Source organism: Emys orbicularis, chromosome 9 (genome assembly GCF_028017835.1).
Source record: "Emys orbicularis isolate rEmyOrb1 chromosome 9, rEmyOrb1.hap1, whole genome shotgun sequence".
Classification (NCBI taxonomy): Eukaryota; Metazoa; Chordata; order Testudines; family Emydidae; genus Emys; species Emys orbicularis.
Window position 1 is genome coordinate 28037734 of NC_088691.1, and position 21651 is coordinate 28059384.

At 43.6% G+C, this 21651-nt stretch overlaps 1 protein-coding gene across 1 annotated transcript in view; it reads left to right on the forward strand.

Moving 5' to 3' along the window:
* The window catches only part of SH3BGRL (SH3 domain binding glutamate rich protein like), a 71989-nt gene that overhangs the window by 31194 nt on the left and 19144 nt on the right, over positions 1 to 21651 (forward strand). The window contains exon 2 of the mRNA XM_065410768.1: positions 13949 to 14134. Within this exon, the coding sequence (XP_065266840.1) occupies positions 13949 to 14134 (186 nt within the window). The remainder of the gene's footprint in view (positions 1 to 13948; positions 14135 to 21651) is intronic.

A 21651-nucleotide genomic window follows, 5' to 3' on the forward strand; every position in this document is an offset into this window, starting at 1 on the left:
AGTGAGCACTGTACACTTTGTATTCTGTTGTAATTTAAATCAATATATTTGAAAATGTAGAAAACATCCAAAATATTTAAATAAATGGTATTCTATTATTGTTTAACAGTGCAATTAATCGCTTGACAGCCCTTATATAAAAATTTAAAGGATCAACAGTTGGGAGCTATTGAATTTTGTATAAATGTTAACTTCATCTGACGACTTTTTTGCCTTCCTATATAAATCAGATCTCATGCTATTTAAAACCTCTTTATCAAAAAAATGTTCTAAAATATTATCAAATCCTACAGGAGGCATCATTCATTAAAAATATGACACTGAAAAAGCTGAATGAGTGACATGTTTCAAGTTATCAGTGATGATAAAATTAAAATCAAATGTATTACATTAGAGGGTCTTGCATGTAGTTATGGATGAACCTTTTAAGGTTTTGGAGTGCATGGGAATCTGCAATTTTAGAAGCCTATTCAAGTCCCTGTGCTCCTGAAACACTGGTCTACAATTTTTGAGAAGTCGTCTGCTTCGGAAATAAAATGTGCTATTTATTATGTATTTTGATGTGCTGAATTCAAATATGACAATTAAAACAACTGATTGGCTACTGTTTCTAAGATATTTAAATTTTTACATTTTATGTCTATGTATATTGTGTAGATAGTGGAGTTTTAATCATAAATTGTAAACCTAGGTCATTTCATGTGTTTATGGTTGCTTTACATGATAATATTTCACCTGTCCTGTTTATGTAACACTTTAAAAATCAGCCAAAGGGTTATATAAATAAAATTTATTATGAAACAAAAGGCAAAAAACTATTATGTACATAGTTTAGTCCTATTCAGTGTCTACTCGGCGCTTCTTGGCTTGTCGCTTGTATTCATTAAATGGAGCATCTCTTGTCACTGTCCAGCAATAGTCTGCAAGCATTGATGGGCTCCATTTGCCCTGATAGCGTTTCTCCATTGTTGCAATGTCCTGGTGAAATCGCTCTCCGTGCTCGTCGCTCACTGCTCCGCAGTTCGGTGGGAAAAAATCTAGACGAGAGTGCAAAAAATGTATCTTTAGTGACATGTTGCAACCAAGGCTTTTGTATGCCTTGAGGAGGTTTTCCACCAACAACCTGTAGTTGTCTGCCTTGTTGTTTCCGAGAAAATTGATTGCCACTAACTGGAAGGCTTTCCATGCCATCTTTTCCTTGCCATGCAGTGCATGGTCAAATGCATCATCTCAAAGAAGTTCACGAATCTGAGGACCAACAAAGACACCTTCCTTTATCTTAGCTTCACTTAACCTTGGAAATTTTCCACGGAGGTACTTGAAAGCTGCTTGTGTTTTGTCAGTGGCCTTGACAAAGTTCTTCATCAGACCCAGCTTGATGTGTAAGGGTGGTAACAAAATCTTCCTTGATTCAACAAGTGGTGGATGCTGAACACTTTTCCTCCCAGGCTCCAATGACTGTCGGAGTGGCCAGTCTTTCTTGATGTAGTGGGAATCTCTTGCACGACTATCCCATTCGCAGAGAAAACAGCAGTACTTTGTGTATCCAGTCTGCAGACCAAGCAAGAGAGCAACAACCTTCAAATCGCCACAAAGCTGCCACTGATGTTGGTCATAGTTTATGCACCTCAAAAGTTGTTTCATCTTGTCATAGGTTTCCTTCATATGGACTGCATGACCAACTGGAATTGATGGCAAAACATTGCCATTATGCAGTAAAACAGCTTTAAGACTCGTCTTCGATGAATCAATGAACAGTCTCCACGCATCTGGATCATGAACGATGTTGAGGGCTGCCATCACACCATCAATGTTGTTGCAGGCTACAAGATCACCTTCCATGAAGAAGAATGGGACAAGATCCTTTTGACGGTCACGGAACATGGAAACCCTAACATCACCTGCCAGGAGATTCCACTGCTGTAGTCTGGAGCCGAACAGCTCTGCCTTACTCTTGGGTAGTTCCAAATCCCTGACAAGGTCATTCAGTTCACCTTGTGTTATGAGGTGTGGTTCAGAGGAGGAGGATGGGAGAAAATGTGGGTCCTGTGACATCGATGGTTCAGGACCAGAAGTTTCATCCTTTTCCTCTTCCTCGTCTGACTCAAGTGAGAATGATTCTGGTGCATCAGGAACCGGCAGTCCTTCTCTGTGGGGTACTGGGCGTATAGCTGATGGGATGTTTGGATAATGCACAGTCCTCTTTTTCTTCTTTGACACACCTTTCCCAACTGGAGGCACCATGCAGAAGTAACAATTGCTGGTATGATCTGTTGGCTCTCTCCAAATCATTGGCACTGCAAAAGGCATAGATTTCCTTTTCCTGTTCAACCACTGGCGAAGATTGGTTGCACAAGTGTTGCAGCATATGTGTGGGGCCCACCTCATGTCCTGATCTCCAATTTTGCAGCCAAAAGAAAGGTGATAGGCTTTCTTAACCATAGTGGTTATACTGCGCTTTTGTGATGCAAAAGTCACTTCACCACAAACATAGCAGAAGTTATCTGCACTGTTCACACAAGTACGAGGCATCTCTGCTCACTTTGGCTAAACAGAAATGTGTCCCTTTGCAAAATCAAACACTGACAAATAAGAGAGCACGACACTGTATGATTTCTAGAGCTGATATAGGGCAATTTGTTCAGCAGAGTGATGTAAGCTTCGTTATGATTGCATCATCCATGACTTCTAGGAATAACATGATGCAATTCATATCATGTATGACGCAATACTAGCTTCAGATTGCATCATTGATTGTTTTGCCTAAAAAGCAAGTACTGTCCAAACCCAGTCATAGATTTATTCATAGATCCAGTCAAAATGTATTTTAGTCATTTCTGGTTTAAATTGAGATCCCTTCCCTTTATAACTCACTTATCCTCCGCCATTCCCAAGTCAAGGGTCGTATATACTGACCCAATAGCATATCTTGAAAACTAGAGCCAATCAACAATTTTAAGCATCATTTTCGTTCTCAGTGACCCAGAATTAGTAAAGTTTGACTACATTTATTTCAGAAGCATTTTGGCTGTAGAGCAGTGAAATCAGTCGGGGAATTGTGTGAATTCAGAGCAGTGTATCCAGTTCTATATCCTCTGTTTCATGATGCTTGCAGAAAAGTAATAAAATGTAGGATGCTGTCAAATGTATTGGGTAGAAGAAAATGGAGTTAATCATGAGACATTCTAGGCCAGATTCTTAGAGCCCTGCAAATCCACGGCTATCTGCTGTATATTCGTGGACCATTTTTGCGGCTCATGGATGGATGTGGATCCAGATTTTATATCTAAAGCCCTGCAAATCCATGGATCATTTTTGCGGATCATGGTTTGGATGCGGACACAAATTTTGTATCAATGCAGAGCTCTACAGATCTTCATCTGGTGTAAATTGACAAAGTGCCAAAGTGGCACAGAAGTGGAAGGTTAATTTTCAGTGTTAATTTTATATGTATGTAATCTTTTTCTAATCAAATTATTTTAAATCCTCACACAAGGTGAGCCAATTTTATCAATAGTTACAAATATGGCCTTGGGTCACTTCCATTCACAGAGATCGGGATACATCACCCTTAACTAATGGAACAGAATAATGTATGCTAACTGCACCTGATATAACCAAAGCTCCAATCCTGCAGATACTTATGCATGAGAGGAACTTTATGGACATAAGCGGTCTCATTGAGTTATCCAAACCTGAGTTCAGTGGCACCACTCAATCCAGAAAATTACTCAAGGTTCGGCTAGCTCAGTGGTTTGAGCATTGGCCTGCTAAACCCAGGGTTGAGTTCAATCCTTGAGGGGGCCATTTAGGGAATTGGTTTTTTTAAAAAAAAATTGTCTGGGGATTTGTTCTGCTTTGAGCAGGGAGTTGGACTAGATGATCTCCTGAGGTCCCTTCCAACCCTGATATTCTATGATTGTTTCATGAATTGATTTACAGTGTGTGCTGTGAATTGGTTTATAAACAGAGAAATAGGGAGACTTGAAAAAAATGGAATCCTTATACAAAGGTACAAAATAGACTGTTCTTTTCTTCGTATTCCCTGGATGTGTCAAAGTCCTACTAGATATAACAGGAATCTCTCTCAAGCTCTCTTCAATAAATGAATAATTAACAAATAGAAAATAAACCTTTTCTTGCAGCAAAATACTGTTAGGAATGGCCCCCTGTTCCTTCCAGGGAACAAAACTGGTTGTGGAATTGTAATCCATCATTTTCCCATTTGCTAAACAGAAATATTCTGCAGTCATTCCTTTGCTATTCTGGGGCTGTGCTCCTTCATAGTTATGGTTTTCCTGTGGCTTTGACAGCATCTGCAGTGGTGTAAAGGTGACCAGAACTGAGCAGTCCTAAACAGTGTCAGACTGTAGCTATCCCCCAAGGTCATCATCTCTCCTCTGTACTGGCAAATGTACCCCTAATACATGGATTTATCACAGGCCAAGGGAACTTTTTTGTGTGGAGGCAGCACGACAGTGCTTTGTTCCAACTCTTTCAAGTCTGCCACTTCGCCCAGCTCTTTCAAACAGAGGTGCTTCTCTCCAATGAACTGCAATACTTGCTTCACTTGACAAATGACTGATCAAATATAGGTGTAGACTTAAATTGTGAATAAATCCATTTACAAGATGGTCTTGTCAGGCTTTTTGCCTGCTGAAATCTGGGTTTTTCTTGCTTCAATGAAATCAGCTGTTGCAGAGTAAAATTCAGAATCATTAGTTTAGGGCAGGGGTCGGCAACCTCTGGCACGCGGCTCGCCAGGGTAAATACCCTGGCGGGCCGGGCCAGTTTGTTTACCTGCCGCGTCCACAGGTTCGGCTGATAGCGGCTCCCACTGGCTGCGGTTCGCCGTCCCAGGCCAATGGGGGTGGCAGGAAGCGGCGCGGGCCGAGGGATGTGCTGGCTGCGGCTTCCCGCCGCCCCCATTGGCCTGGAGCGGCAAACCGCGGCCAGTGGGAGCCGCGATCGGCTGAACCTGCGGACAGGGCAGGTAAACAAACTGGCCCGACCCACCAGGGTGCTTACCCTAGTGAGCCGCATGCCAGAGGTTGCCTACCCCTGGTTTAGGGTCTTGCAAGTAGTCAAATGAGGGGCTGGTATTTTCATAGTGAATAGCTCTCAAACGTAATGTTTGTCTATGCATGTGTTATGTTAAAAGCTTAAGATGTCTTAACCAGTTTTTAGTATGTATATCATTTTAATTTCACTCTGTGTGTGAGTGTGTGTATTCATCACAGGAATGAGATTATAGTAGATTACCAAATCATAAAAAATGCTCTGGAGAAGTATGAAGTTTTTTTTTTTTTTTTTTTTTAAAGTGAATTAGAGAACAGGCTATTTAAACATCATCCCGGAGCACAGTAACAAAGGGTCCTTGTGCTCCAAAAACTCTCATTAACTTGAGTGAGTGGTCTGAATGGACTAGGAATGAAGAATTGGTGGGACCCTCGCTTGTAATGTTTTTAATGCAGATTTTGATTTCCAAAGGTTCCAATTTCATAATAACAGTAGTTTGCTTAGCATCCAACTATTTTTAAATAAGACCTAATGTAAGGGTATTTCGTTCATTAGAATGGAAAATGAAAGATAAATTAATGTGGTTAAATTATTCCTTTCAACACTGTCAAGGCTGCTTCCCCACTTTGAACTTTAGGGTACAAATGTGGGGGCCTGCATGAAAACTTCTTAGCTTAACTACCAGCTTAGATCTGGTCCGCTGCCACCACTCCCAAAGCTAATTCCCTTCCCTGGGTAGCCTTGAGAGACTCTTCACCAATTCCCTGGTGAATACAGATCCAAACCCCTTGGATCTTAAAACAAGGAGAAATTAACCATCCCCCCTCCTTCCTCCCACCAACTCCTGGTGGATCAAGATCCAACCCCCTTGGATCTAAAAACAAGGAAAAATCAATCAGGTTCTTAAAAAGAAGGCTTTTAATTAAAGAAAAAGGTAAAAATCATCTCTGTAAAATCAGGATGGAAAATAACTTTACAGGGTAATCAAACTTAAAGAGCTCAGAGGACCCCCCTCTAGCCTTAGGTTCAAAGTACAGCAAACAGAGATAAACACTCTAGCAAAAGGTACATTTACAAGTTGAGAAAACAAAGGTAAACTAACACGCCTTGCCTGGCTGTTTACTTACAAGTTTGAAATATGAGAGACTTGTTCAGAAAGATGTGGAGAGCCTGGATTGATGTCTGGTCCCTCTTAGTCCCAAGAGCGAACAACCCCCAAAACAAAGAGCACAAACAAAAGCCTCCCCCCCCCCCCAAGATTTGAAAGTATCTTGTCCCCTTATTGGTCCTTTGGGTCAGGTGTCAGCCAGATTACCTGAGCTTCTTAACCCTTTACAGGTAAAAGGATTTTGGAGTCTCTGGCCAGGAGGGATTTTATAGTACTGTACACAGGAGAGCTGTTACCCTTCCCTTTATAGTTATGACAAACACTGTCTTAGGAACATGAGCAACAAGTGTAGGATCTCCTCTAAGTTCTGTAATTCTAGATATTTTGCAGAATGAATGGCACACTGAAAAGCAGAAGCAGTGGTGTTTTTCAGATCAGGCAACTACGTGTTTTAATGGGGAAGAAAAGTAAAATCACCTAGATAGGAAATACTAAGGAAAAAACATGGCTTTTGTGAGAGCAGTATTGTCAGCAGTCATTAACTGTGAGTCTGGCTTAAAAATGGAGATTAAAAAAGCATAATAAATCACTTTTCATTCTGTTCTGCCCAGTGACTGTTTGATTGTTTCGGCAAAGACCACTGCCCCCACTTTGTGATAATTTAAATTGACTATTCATCCTTCAGGAGCATACACAAATGCAGGCTTTCCTCATGGCTACTTCAGATGGGGACTTCAGTTACTGTCATTTTTCCTCTCCACATCAATTTTCTGTGTCCAACTTGCATGCAACATTCACTCAGCCCCCACCTTTACTCCAGCTTCACCTTCCGCTTTCCCCCCCATGACTGTCCCACAATCTCCCTCCCACCTTATATTTCTCTTATCTCCTCAGTCTCTGTGCTCCTGCCCCACATTTATCTCTCCTCAGCCTCCCTCTTCCACTCCATGTTTTCACGGCCACCCCATCGCTTTAGTATCTCTCTTCAGTCTCTACTGTCTCTACCTTTCCACACCCATTCCCATGCATCCTCTGGGTTGGGAAAGTGTAAACATGTCTTCACACTCGTTTTAGACAAGGACAGTTGTGTTTAAAATCATATTAGCAGGTTGTGCTTAACCATGACATCTAACACGATTTAAAACATGACAGCCATTGACTATACTAAGCCCAACAATTTCAAAAGTGACAGGTGATTTTGGGTGCCTCAATTTTTTGCATGTCCAACTTGAAACACCTGGAAAAAGAGCTGATTTTCAGAGTGTATTTTCCCAGTGCCTCAGGCTTTTGTCTCCTGCGTGGTCCACATGTGGATATTAGGACTGTCATCTTTATTGAAGGAAACCTGTCTTTTGGCCTACTGAAAACAATAGAAGACTGTAGCCCTTTAGAATAAGTAAAAACTTGGTGCAGTGGTATATTGGTATAGCTAGGTGATTACATTGCTGTAGTATTTGAGCATCTGAAATCAAGAGAATCTTCTTCTTTTTTTAAAGCACATAAAATGATGTGATAACATAATGAAAGTTGGCAGCTCTGCAAAACTGTACCCAGCCATTGAGATGATCTCGATCAGGAATAATTCTGGCATTCATACAGTTGTGCAAACATCCTGTCACTGTGGTTGAAATGTTTGTTTTAGGAACTGAGAAGAAGGTGTTAACTGTTCTGATCAGACAGAGTAAAATGAGTTGGGTCCTGACAGCTTAGATTACACCCTAATATTCCACAGTGGCAAACCACCAACCACTCCAGCACCAGTCACTTGCTTTTGTTTAAGGGGAACTCTTATGGTCAGCTGCCTTGGAAATAGAACTGCTTCCCATCTCAAGAGGGGTGACTGACAGCAGTGCTGAGCCTATTACTCTCTGACTACCTTCACCACCACACCTGACCTAGCCTAATAGACACTTTTCCCCCTCCCAGCAGCTGCAATTTTTTAACCTTCATAGATAAGGCAAAAGAAATCAGAGTATTGTTGTTTTTGTATTGCAGTAACACCTGTGAGCCTCAGCCATGGACCAAGACTCTATTGTGCTAGGTGCGGTACAAACACAGAATAAAGAGATAGTCCCTGCCCTAAAGAGTTTACAATCTAAGTATAGGATGAGAGACAACAGGTGAATACAGACAGACATGGGAGCACAAGGAAACACTGAGACAATAGACAGGGAAGCAGACAGGTGTATCTCACAGACACATAATATGAATAAAATCTTCCCCTTAAATATTGGAAACATGTCATCTTTATGGGCCAGGTACTGCGGGGTGCTGGGCACCTACAACTTCCATTGACTTCAATGGGTGATTCATAGCTGAACTTTGAAGTCGGTGGGAGCTGTAGGCATTTAGCACCTCTGCCGATTGTGCTGTCTATATGATTTACAGATCTAGTGAAGAGTATTGGATGCCTAATATAAAGAATGGTACTTAGGGACAATTGGAGGACATTTTATTATTTATATTGCATATCCTTGATGGCCCCAGGCAGGGATCAAGACCCCATTATGCTAGGCACTGTACAAAAGAGTTAAAGACAGTCCCCGTGCCAGAGAGCTCACAATCTAGGATTGTGACAAGATACTACTGGGGGGTAAACCGGCAAAGCGGGGTTTTGGGGTGATGAGGTAATCATACAGGTGGGCATGATTGCATAAACCAGAGGTAGCAGTTTGTCACAATCTTAAAAGCCTCCAGATGGTAAAGATTTGTTGTCATTTATGGCAGAGGTAGGTTTTAACAGGAGATTGGTAAGAGGGTAGGGTGGTGGCTTTGTGAATTTTTACTGAAAGATTTTAAAGTTCTCCAATTAGGGTCTGTTTATATTCGTTCTTGTTGAAGATGAAGGAACTGAGGCTATTGGAAATTATCTAGATCAGTTTTTGTAAGCTGTTAATGGCTAAGCCTATGAAGAATCCAGGGTTTTTTGTTTTTGTTAAAGTAAGCAAATGCCCTGATCTTCCACCCAGGCCAGTACAGTGCATTAGGTACTCTTCTCAGCCCACAGTTATAAAGACCACTCTCCTGTTCATGGTTGGCATTTGTCAAGATTCCCTTCAGAACAGAGGTGGCTAAACTACGGCCCGGGTGTCACATCCAGCCCTCCAGATGTTTTAATGCAGCCCTCGAGCTCCCACTGGGGAGCAGGGTTGGGGGCTAGCCCCGCTCCGGTGCTCCAGCCGGGAGCAGGGTTGGGGGCTTGCCCCGCTCCGCACGGCTCCTGGAAGCAGCGGCATATCCCCCCTCCGGCTCCTACGGGTAGGGCACCCAGGGGGCTCTGCATGCTGCCCCTGCCCCAAGCGCCACCCCTGCAGCTCCCATTGGCCAGGAAACGCGGCCAATAGGAGCTGCAGAGGCGGCGCCTGCAGACGGGGCAGCATGCAGAGCTGCCTGGCCACGCCTCCGTGTAGGAGCCGGAGGGGGGGACATTGCCGTTGCTTCTGGGAGCTGCTTGAGGTAGGCGCTGCCTGGAGCCTGCACCCGTGACCGCGTCCTGCGCCCCAACCCCTGCCCTAGCCCTGATTCCCCTCCCGCCCTCCAAACCCCTCGGTCCCAGCCCAGAGCACCCTCCTGCACCCCCAACCCCTCCACGCCAGAGCCCGCACCCCCAGCCAGAGCCCTCACCCACTCCTACACCCCAACCCCTATTTCGTGAGCATTCATGGCCCGCCATAAAATTTCCATACCCAGATGTGGCCCTTGCCCACCCCTGCTTTAGAACATTTATGGAGAAAGTGCATCACTTAAAAACTTTTTTTTAGGCCTTTATAACTTGGCTGAGAAGAATCTCCTCTCTGCCTCCCTTTTTCCCCTTCCATTATCTTCTAGAGGCAGATGCGAGCCTGGTGAAAAATGCTTTTGTGCTTAGCCTATAATGTGAACTACTTCCGCCAGGTGGTATTAACCTGTCCATTTTATTTATTTTTTAGCAGTGATTTTTCAGCTAATGCACAGCAACATTCTCATATTTAGTCTTCGCATCCGGATTTTAATCCTGTCTATGAACTACTCCACTGACTCAATATTCTGAGCCATAATTATTGCTTTCGATCTTGCAGTCTCCAGGCAAGCTGCTCTCCTGATGAAGTCAGGGTAACATTATTGCCTTCTTCAAGACTACCGCAGTGGGCGCCCTAACACTAAGCCCTCTGATGATTTTAAAGTGATGTTATAAATAAACTGTTGGGATTTTTAAATGATATCTAGCTAAACATAGAACTGCACCATATTATGGATTGACATACAATGAATTTTAATGGCTACAAAGGAACCACTAAAATCTGAGTAAATAGATGCTTTAGAATTGTCTAGATATGAATTTACACAACAGAGTTCAATGGCATCTTTTGAGATGCTGTATTCTGATGGCTAGACTTCTATATATTTCGGTGGTAGCTATTTTCCCTTTAAATACCTCAGAAACTCAACCCTGTGCGCTTAAAGGGTCAAACTTTTACTCCCCAAAGCAAACTATAAAATGTACAAACCCTGCTCTAAAGTAAATGGTCTAATAGGCATTATGTTCTGATCTGAGATCTTACAGTCAGCTAGGGTTTGTGGCTGTTGCTTTCTTTTTAAACGTCCTATTGCAAGCCGGGGAGCTCAGCTACCATATTTGGAGCTCATATGCCTGTCCACTGACCTCATATCTGCTTGTTTGAGGGTTTGTGTGTTTTTACTTGTCCATATATGGAAAGGCTGCTTGGGGAGTCTGGTATCTGACCTGAATTAGAAGTAATTCAACATCTATATGGAGTTCAGCTTTTGTCAGGATGCACTAATTAGGCTAAAGTCAGGACTTCAGCTGCTTTCACTGGGAAGGAGGCAGTCTGAAGAAAGCAAATTTACTGTTGAATCCTGCTTTTTCATTATAAACCATACCTACCCTTGCAAACAATCTCCTTCATCCTGGTATAGTCATAAAGAAGCAAACCAGAGTGTAAACAGAAGACGTCTCTCGATCAGGAAACTAATATTTTATGAATGACAATAATCAAAGCCAACTTTCATGTGAAGCCATCAAAATCTTTTGCAGTAGAGATCCCTGTTTCCACTTGGTGTCATGTGGGAGCATAGAGGAGGCACTGGATTGAATGTGAATGGGTCTTGTTCACTCCATACACTTCCTTTAAGGTTTTCCCTTGAAATGAAGGTGGGGATGAAAAGCCCAGCTCTGATTAAATCACAACAGACAGACGGAAAAAATAATTGTGAAAAGTAGTGGAAGTTTGTAACCCTCTTCCCCCACCACGTACATGGACGTGCTCCCATTGCTTGTGTGGATGCAATATCAGTATATTTCCTGGGAATAAGGACTATTGTAGAATACTTGAACAATGATGATAAACATGGTGGGTAAAATCGTGGCTTCACTGAAGTCCATGGAAAACTTCCACTGATTTCCCTAAGGCCAGGATTTCGCCGAGTATCTGATGTGTAGCACCGCTCATTCTAATGTGTGTCACAAAGCCCTTCCCAATTGACACCTTTATAGCACTGCTGAAACTTGGCCAACTCTGGGGTGGAGGGACAGCAGCCAGTCATCACACTGCACAGAAGTGGTGGGAGGAGAGGTTTTAGGCCAAAAACAATTGAGCAAGCCTCATATCTTATGGAAATTGCCAAGAGGTCTTCAGTGTAACCGCTGAGCAAACAGGACCCCTATGTTGTAGGGTCTTAGCTGAAAGATCCACACATAGTAAGCTGTATGGCCCTCAGTTTGTCTGTTTCAGAAGGATGAAAGACTGAGTCAGTCCTTCTGGAACTTGAACCTATGATTCCCATGGGTGTATGTATTTTAAGTCAGAGGTTTGCACCATGAACTACTTCCTCCAGCAAACTTAACTGTAGTTAATAAACTACAGTTACCTGGATAATCGTTAGACATATAGGTATGGCCTCCGCAAGACCACTGACCTCCCTTTGTCTTTGAACAGATATAATTGACTAAAATGTGAAATAAAAAAGTCATTCTCAGTGTAACCTCCTAATTTAAGAATATGCCTTGGTATATTGGTGCATACATCTTTTACAGTAAGAATCTCTTCTAGCTCAAGAGCCAGAGGGAATATTTTGGTTGTCCGTTTGTGTTTAGAATACTCACGTGTGTACATGTACAATGCCTTTTAAAGTATGTCTTGTAAATCATATGGGGAGTCAAACCAAGTAATTTCTTTGAAAGAGACTCAACTCTTGGTGTAACAGGCAAGGGGCTTAATCAGGCTTGCTGGGAAGCAACTCTTCACTATAGGCAATGATTGTTAAATCACTCTGCATTATGTGATGGTGAGGCGTATATCTTGAGTCTGCAACTTTTGAAGTACAGAAGAAAAATGGGTTTTGAATTTTCTGAGCTTGTGGCCCTTTGAAAGCCTTGTTTGATTTACATTCCAGTAATCCTCCATGTTGACTCAAACACACGTGTGTTGAATACAATACAAATATCTAGCATTTGGATTCAGCTCTTCTTTGGACAATATTTGATTTCTCTGAGGGACTATTCTGATTCCTGTCTGTAATCCCTGGAGTGTTAGAAACAATAGGTTACAATTTTGTAGTGCTCCATTTATTTTCAAGGGAATTAAGAGGAAATTCAAATGATACCTGCTTTTGAAGGATGGGTATGATATACCTGTGCCTACAGATATAGCAGTGGGCTGCACACATGCACCATTTAGTCCTGAGGGAATTCTGCGCCAAAAAAATAAAAATTATGCGCACAATATTTTAAAATTCTTCAAATTTTATTTATCAATAAATGTTGCTCCAGCATGGCAGTGGGAGCACAGGCCCCTGGCTGCATTGAGGTGGGAGATCACCCTAACTCCCTCACATCCTCCCGGTACAGGAACTCGACAGGAAGGCTGCACCCGACCCTGACACAGTGCAAGGGCTGGGCCTACCCCAGAAACACCCGGGGGCCCTGCCTCTGCACCAGGTGTGGGCAGGCAGGCTCAGCTCAGCAGGATCCAAGTGTGGAGGGGGCTTAGTGTGGGGTGAGAGGTTTCTGTGTGGGGCAGTTTGGGTGCGGGTGGCTCAGTGGTAGATTTGGATGCACAGGAGTTCGTTGTGGGGTTCCGGGTGCAGGGGCAATAGGACTCTGCAGGGGATCCAGGTGAAGGTGTGTGGGGGGGGTCTGATGGCCACTCACTGCTGTATGTGAAATGGTTTGGTGAGTGGAGAGAAGTCGCAGCGTTCTTCCTAGAGGGCAGGTGTCCACAATACACGTAGCTTGCATCTGAAGAAGTGAGGTTCTTACCCACGAAAGCTTATGCTCCCAATACTTCTGTTAGTCTTAAAGGTGCCACAGGACCCTCTGTTGCTTTTTACAGATTCAGACTAACACGGCTACCCCTCTGATACTTGACACAATACACAAGTTACCATCACATTTGGAACACTAATAGGCAGCCTCATCAGAGGAGTTGCAGATTCAGTGGACATAGAGACTAAACTGCTCTGCCTCCACTAGAAGTTGTCCCTCTACTACAGGGCTTGCAGCACCATGCTGGGCACTAGGGAATGTTTGAGTAGCAGTTACCCACATTTTACATTTTCTGTGCAGGATCTGGTCTCCTGGGTTGTCATTGTGGCACTTTGTACTAATTAATGTACACCAAAAAGAATATTAAGGGGGAGTGAGAGATGTACAATGGACTATTTCTCTTAAAGGCAGTAACCAGGCCTAGAGAGAGAATTTGTAACAGCGCTGAGTGACCTGCACCCTTGGACTTGCACAGATAGATTGCTCTGCCTTTGAGCTTCTATTTGATCACTGACTGGTTTATTTCCCTCTCTTCCTTCGCACATCTTTTATTGTAGATCAAAAAACAGCAGCAAGATGTGTTAGGCTTCTTGGAAGTCAACAAGATTGAATTTGAAGAAAAAGATATTGCAGCCAATGAGGAGAACCGGAAATGGATGAGAGAGAATGTCCCGGAAGAGAGCCGACCAGTGAGTGGAAACCCATTGCCCCCTCGAATCTTCAATGATAGCCGATATCTTGGGGTAAGAAACCATTTTAAGCTTCTCCTTGGCCTCCTCTTTCTGACTTTCCTAGACTTTATCCTGCTGCCAACTACAATATTGCTCTGATGATGGCATATGCCAGATGCAACAGAAAAGGCATAGGTTATCAATTATGTGGTGACTGTGAGAGGTGGCTTTTTGTCTATGAAGAGAAAGGGAATTTCCTTGTAACTAAGGCCTGGTCTACACTAACCCCCAACTTCGAACTAAAGTATGCAACTTCAGCTACGTGAATAACGTAGCTGAAGTCGACATACCTTAGTTCGAACTTAGCGCGGTTCAGACGCGGTCCACACGCGGCAGGCAGGCTCCCCGTCGACTCCGCGGTACTCCTCTCGCCGAGCTGGAGTACCGCAGTCGACGGCGAGCGCTTCCGGGATCGATATATCGCGTCCAGACCAGACGCGATAAATCGAACCCGGAACTTCGATTCCCAGCCGCCGAACTAGCGGCTGGGTGTAGACATACCCTAAGTCAAAATTTGAACCTAAATCTTCAGTATACTAACTATGTGCCATGTGGCCCTCAGACAGAACATGAAAAACGTTCTGCACTGTGTTGCATGAAATGATTAATAACTGAGGGACTGATGGTTGAGAAAGAGCTAGTAATGAAGAGGTGCATGTATCTAGTAACTAACTATTGACATATATATGGATAACTCTTGTAGAAACAACGAGGAGTCCTCGAGGCACCTAAGCCCTGGTCTACACTACAGGGTTAGGTCGAATATTGATAGTACCCTGTAGAAACAGCCAACGTAACCTGGAGGAAAAAATCCATTTGCTTTAATTTCTTCACACACTGGTCTACACTACGGGGTTAGGTCAAATTTAGCCGCGTTAGGTCAATTTAAAAATGAATGTGTCCACACAACCAACCCCGTTCCATCGACTTACAGGGCTCTTAAAATCGACTGCTGTACTCCTCCCTGGTGAGGGGAGTAGTGCTAAAATCGACCTTGCTGGGTTGAATTTGGGGTAGTGCGGCTGCAAATCGATGGTATTGGCCTCCGGGAGCTATCCCAGAGTGCTCCATTGTGACCGCTCTGGACAGCACTTTGAACTCCGATGCACTAGCCAGGTACACAGGAAAAGCCCCGGGAACTTTTGAATTTCATTTCATGTTTGGTCAGCGTGGCAAACTCAGCAGCACAGGTGACCATGCAGTCCCCCCAGAATCGTAGAGCGTAGAATGTTTCTACGCTCTCCCTATCATCTCCATCCCTGAGGTTATCGCAGATTAGAAGGCGAAAAAAATGCACTCGCGATGACATGTTTTCTGAGCTCATGCAGTCCTCCTGCACTGATAGGGCACAGCTTAATGCATGGAGGCATTCAGTGGCAGAGGCCAGGAATGAATGAAATGAGCACGAAGAGCGGAGGCAGGACACGATGCTGAGGCTAATGGGGGAGCAAATGGACATGATGAAGCGTCTGTTGGGGGAGCAAATGGACATGATGAAGCGTCTGTTGGGGGAGCAAAAGGACATGATGAAGCGTCTGTTGGAGCTGCAGGAAAGCCAACAAGAGCACAGACCCCCGCTGCATCCCCTGTATAACCGCCTACCCTCCTCCCCATGTTCCATAGCCTCCTCACCCAGACGTCCAAGAACATGAGGGAGGAGAGGGGGGGCAGGGCTCCGGGCAGCCAGCTGCTCCACTCCAGAGGATGGCCCAAGCAACAGAAGGCTGTCATTCAAACAGTTTGATTTTTAGTGTGGCTACAATAAGCAATGTGGCCTTGTCCTCCCCTCCTCCAACACCCCACCCGGGCTACCTTGTCCGTTATCTCATTTTTTTTTTAAATTAATAATGAAAGAATGCATGGTTTTAAAACAATAGTTACTTTATTTCAAAGGGTGGAGGGTGGTTGGCTTACAGGGAATTAAAATCAACAAAGGGGGCGGGTTTGCATCAAGGGGAAACACACACAACTGTCACACCGAAGCCTGGCCAGTCATGAAACTGGTTTTCAAAGCCTCTCTGATGCGCAGCACGCCTTGCTGTGTTCTTCTAATCGCCCTGGTGTCTGGCTGCTCAAAATCGGACACCAGGCGATTTGCCACAATCTCCCACCCCGCCATAAACGTCTCCCCCTTACTCTCTCAGATATTATGGAGCACACAGCAAGCAGCAGTAACGATGGGAATGTTGGTTGCGCTGAACTCTGACCAACAGCATCAGTGAGCTTTTAAACGTCCAAAGGCACATTCTACCACCATTCTGCACTTGCTCATGCTTGCTGTGGTATGGCGTCTGCATGGGTAACCCAGGAAAAAAGGCGCGAAATGATTCTGCCGTTGCTTTCACGGAGGGAGGGTCGACTGATGACATGTACCCAAAACCACCTGCAACAATGTTTTTGCCCCATCAGGCATTGGGAGCTTAACCCAGAATTCCAATGGGTGGCGGAGACTGGAGGAACTGTGGGATAGCTACCCACAGTGCACTGCTCCGTAAGTCAATGCTAGCCACGGTAGTGAGGACGTACTCCGCCGACTTAATGTGCTTAGTGTGGACATACGGAATCGACTGTATAAAATCGACCTAATTTCATAGTGTAGACATACCATTAGAGACTAACAAATGTATTTGGGCATAAGCTTTCGTGGGCTATAACCCACTTCATCAGATGCATGGAGTGAAAAATAAATAGGCAGGTATAAATATACAGCACATGAAAAGATGGGAGTTGCCTTACCAAGTGGGGGGTCAGTGCTAATGAGGCCAATTCAATCAGGGTGGATGTGGCCTATCCCCAACAGTTGACAAGAAGGTGTGAGTATCAACAGAGGGAAAATTACTTTTTGTAGAGACCCAGCCACTCCCAGTCTTTATTCAGGCCTAATTTGATGGTGTCAAGTTTGCAAATAAGTTCCAGTTCTGCAGTTTCTCGTTAAAGTCTGTTTTTCAAATGTTTTTTTTGTTGAAGAATGGCCACTTTTAAGTCTGTTACTGAGTGTCCAAGGAGATTGAAGTGCTCTCCTACTGGTTTTTGAATGTTACAATTCTTGATGTCTGATTTGTGTCCATTTATTCTTTTGTGTAGAGACTGTCCAGTTTGGCCAATGTTTATGGCAGAGGGGCATTGCTGGCACATGATGGCATATATCACATTGGTAGATGTGCAGATGAATGAGCCCCTGATGGTGTGGCTGATGTGGTTAGGTCCTATGATGGTGTCTCTTGAACAGATATGCGGACAGAGTTGGCAACGGGGTTTGTTGCAGGATTTGGTTCCTGGGTTGGTGTTTTTGTTGTGTGGTGTGTGGTTGCTGGTGAGTATTTGCTTCAGCTTGGGGGGCTGTCTATAAGCGAGGACTGGCCTGTCTCCTAAGGTCTGTGAGAGTGAGGTATCATCCTCCAGGATAGGTTGTAGATCCTTGATGATGCACTGGAGAGGTTTTAGTTGGGGACTGTAGGTGATGGCTAGTGGCGTTCTGTTACTTTCTTTGTTGGGCCTGTCCTGGAGTAGGTGACCTCTGGGTACCCTTCTGGCTCTATCAATCTGTTTCTTCACTTCCCCAGATGGGTATTGTAGTTTTAAGAACGCTTGATAGAGATCCTGTAGGTGTTTGTCTCTGTCTGAGGGATTAGAGTAAATGCCCAAATAAATTCATTAGTCTCTAAGGTGCCACAAGGACTCCTCGTTGTTTTTGCTGATACGGACTAACACGGCTACCCCTCTGAAATATTTTTTGTAGAGCTCTCCTATAACATTCATAATAGCATTCAATTATATACAGTGTCACCTTCTTTCCTACAGCACTCCAGAGCCCATGTGTATACCTGCAGGGTCACTTCACAGATGTCCTTTACCAATTAAATGCAGCCACCTTTACATTGCAGAGCTGTAGCTGTCAAATGAAGCATGACAATGTTACACAGTGGTTTAGCACAGGGAATGAAGAAAACTGTGCAACTGTAATGACAGGGGATGCCTCTCTATCATACGTTTTTCTAGGGCACCCATCACCATAGAATTGGAGTTCCATATACAGTAATAAGGATTAGCACAGAATTATAGAGTAGTTGATAATAGACTGTTCTTTGCTTCTCCCTGGTTTGGTGGCATTTGCTTATATTGTATTTTGTTGTAATTTGTTGGTGTGACGGGTTGGATCACAGAAACCCCCTTGGGGCTGCCAACTGATGTGCGAAGACTACTTCTGCTCCTGCTTTCCTGCCCTGTCAGCTTGAGACTCCAGAGCCCTGCCTGGTTTGAGCCAGACCCACTAGCCTGCTGCAAACCCAGACCCAGGTCTGAACCACATTCCCTAACAGCTGTAGGCTTAATTGAAAACAGCTTAAGAAGTGTTCCTGTCTCCAACACTCAGATGCCCAACTCCCAATGGGGTCCAAACCCCAAATAAATCCGTTTTACCCTGTATAAAGCTTTTACAGGGTAAACTCATAAATTGTTCACCCTCTATAACACTGATAGAGAGGTATGCACAGCTGTTTGCCCCCTCAGGTATTAATACATACCCTGGGTTAATTAATAAGTAAAAAATGATTTTATTAAATACAGAAAGTAGGACTTAAGTGGTTCCAAGTAGTAACAGACAGAATAAAGTGAATTACCAAGCAAAATAAAATAAAACGCACAAGTCTGAGCCTAATACAGTAAGAAAACTGAATACAGATAAAACCTCACCCTCAGTGGTGTTCCAGTAAGCTTCTTTTTACAGACTAGTCTCCTCTAGTCTGGGTCCAGCAATCACTCATATCCCCTGTAGTTACTGTCCTTCATTCTAGTTTCTTGAAGGTAGCCTCTCTACTCCCCAAGGATATCTTTTGAGCCAGCTGAAGACAAAATGGAGGGGTCTCCAAGGGGTTTAAATAGACTTTCTCTTGTGGGTGGATACCCCCTCCTCTCTCCTATGCAAAGTCCAGCTCCAAGATGGAGTTTTGGAGTCACATGGGTAAGTCACATGTCCATGCATGACTCAGAACTTACAGGTAGCAGCCATGGTTCACATGCTGCCTTGAACGTCATCAAGTAGACTTCTTATGTGGATTGGAGCCTTCCAAGATCCCTTAAGTGCTTCTTGATTGGGCACTTAACTTGCACATTTCTTTCTTAAGAAGCTGACCAAATGCTTTGCTAAGGCTACTTAGAAATCAAGCAAGTACACAGCCAATATTCATAACTTCGAACACAAAAATGAGACATGCATACAAATAGGATGAATAGATTCAGTAGATCATAACCTTTACATAGATATGTTACATGGTATATGTAGCATAAAACATATTCCTGTTATGTCATATATACATTCATAAGCATATTTCCATAAAGCCTTATGGGGTGCAATGTCACAGTTGGGTACTGAGCAAAGGTTTTTTCAGGACACTGAGTCTGTCAGTGTCCTCTGCAAATGACCAGCTGAGCGTTCTGTTCTCTCTCTTCTGATAAGTTGCCCATAGTTGAGCTTTGGATCTGCCACAGGAGCACAGCCGTGCTGAGTCCAGTTTGGTCTTTAGCTGCCAGAACCTTGGAGAGAAGGACTGAAGAAAAGTGTGATATATGTAGCCTGAAGAGAGCAAGAGTGAGCCTGAAACAACAAGGGAGAAGGCGTTACTGGCAACTACATGGATTGCTCTAGAAAAAATATTAAATAAAAAACAAAACCCCATCTCCAAGAGAATAGGAGGAGATTCCCCTCCAGGCTAGAATGAAATTAAAGCCCTCAGCCATCTCTTCCTTAACCTTTAATTGCTAGTCCTCCTGAATAACTGGTTGCCTGGATCCTAAAACCTCAGGGATATCACAACATGAGTTTTTCCTCTTTCATCACTTCTGTGGCAGGCAATGGAAATACTACATTAGAGGGACTCTCTGGCTGGGAGCGCCCAAACTGACAGGGGTGTGTGTGCTGCACTGAAGTTGTACAGTGTTTGATACATGCAAGGGCCCTGACCCTTGAGGCTCTCAAGTTTTGTAATGCAATGAGAAGTCTGGGAACTATGGACCTGCTCCTTCAAGGTGCTGAGCTCTCCTGGAACTGTTGAGTGCCCTCAGCTCCCACTGAGCGAGATGAGTTCACTTGGCACCTTACAGTATAGGCCCCTATGTTCTCCAGGAGAAATGGTTTCAAATATCATTGTGTATAGGACTAAGCTGAAGATCCCAGAGATTGCTCCTCCTTACAAGGAGATTTTTAAAGCTTTGTAGCACAGCCGTGCAAAGCAGTTATGTGTATGTGTCCTTCTTCTTAGTTCATTACTAATTAGATTTTAGAGGCACCTGCTGACGTAGCTTTCGGTGTATGTGAATGCAGCAGATCAAGAAGAAAGTGGTATGTTATCCAGAGAGGCTCTGGCATTGCTGCATTCCTCAGTCAGTCCTATATTTAGGGACATAGGACTGGAAGGGACTGCGTGGGTCATCACTTCCCATCCCGCTCCTATCGCAGGCAACACAGTCGTATAAACACCTTCATAAATGTATCAAGCTCCATCTTAAAACTAGGTTGGTTCTTTATCCTCACTATTCTCTTTGGGAGGCTGTTCCAGAACCTCACTCCTCTGATGGTTAGAAACCTTTTTCTAAAGTCCAGCCTAAATTTATTCATGGTCAGTTTATACTCATTTGTTCTCATGCCAATGTTGTCCTTGAGCTTAAATAAGCTCCTCTTCTTCCCTAGTGTTTACCCCCCTGATGTATTTATAGAGAGCCATTGTATTCTCTCTCAGCCTTCATTTTGCTGGGTCAAACAAGTCAAGCTCTCCATTCCCCTGATCATCCTAGTAGCTTTCTTTGACCCTGTTCTACTTTGAATTCATCTTTCTTGAACATGGGTGACCAGAATTGTAGATAGTTTTCCAGATGAGGGCTTACCAGTGACCTGTGTAATGGCATTAATACTTGCCTATCACTACTGAAAATAGCTTGCCTGGTACATCCAAGGATTGCATCACATTGGTTGTTCATAGTCATCCTGTGGTCAACTAATATACCCAGATCTTTCTCCTACTCTATCATTTCCAACTGATGAGCACCCAGCTTATATTAGAAGTTCTTATTAGTCCCTAAGTGCATGGCCTTGTACTTTGTACTATTAAATTTCATCCTATTTCTGTTACTCAAGCGCTCAAAGGTCTTCCTGTATAATATTCCGATCCTCCTCTGTGTTGACGACACCTCCCAACTTTTTGTCATCTGCAGATTTCATTAGCACACGTTTACTTTTTGTGCCATGATCATTCCTGAAAATATTAAATAAGATCAGTCTCAAGACTGATCCTTGAGGAACCCCAGTAGTACTACCTCCAGCCCGATAGTTCTCTCTTCAACACAACCCATTTTTGTTTCCCATTTACCCAATTACTTACTTTACAATTCTTGTACTAATCCCCAGCTTCACTAATGATTTCCCATATTAAATGCTTTACTGAAGTCCAGATAAATGAGATCTGCTGCATTTCTCTTATCTAAATGATTTAATGGATCAAGTGGCAGAGAGGCAGATTTTCCTAACCATCATACAG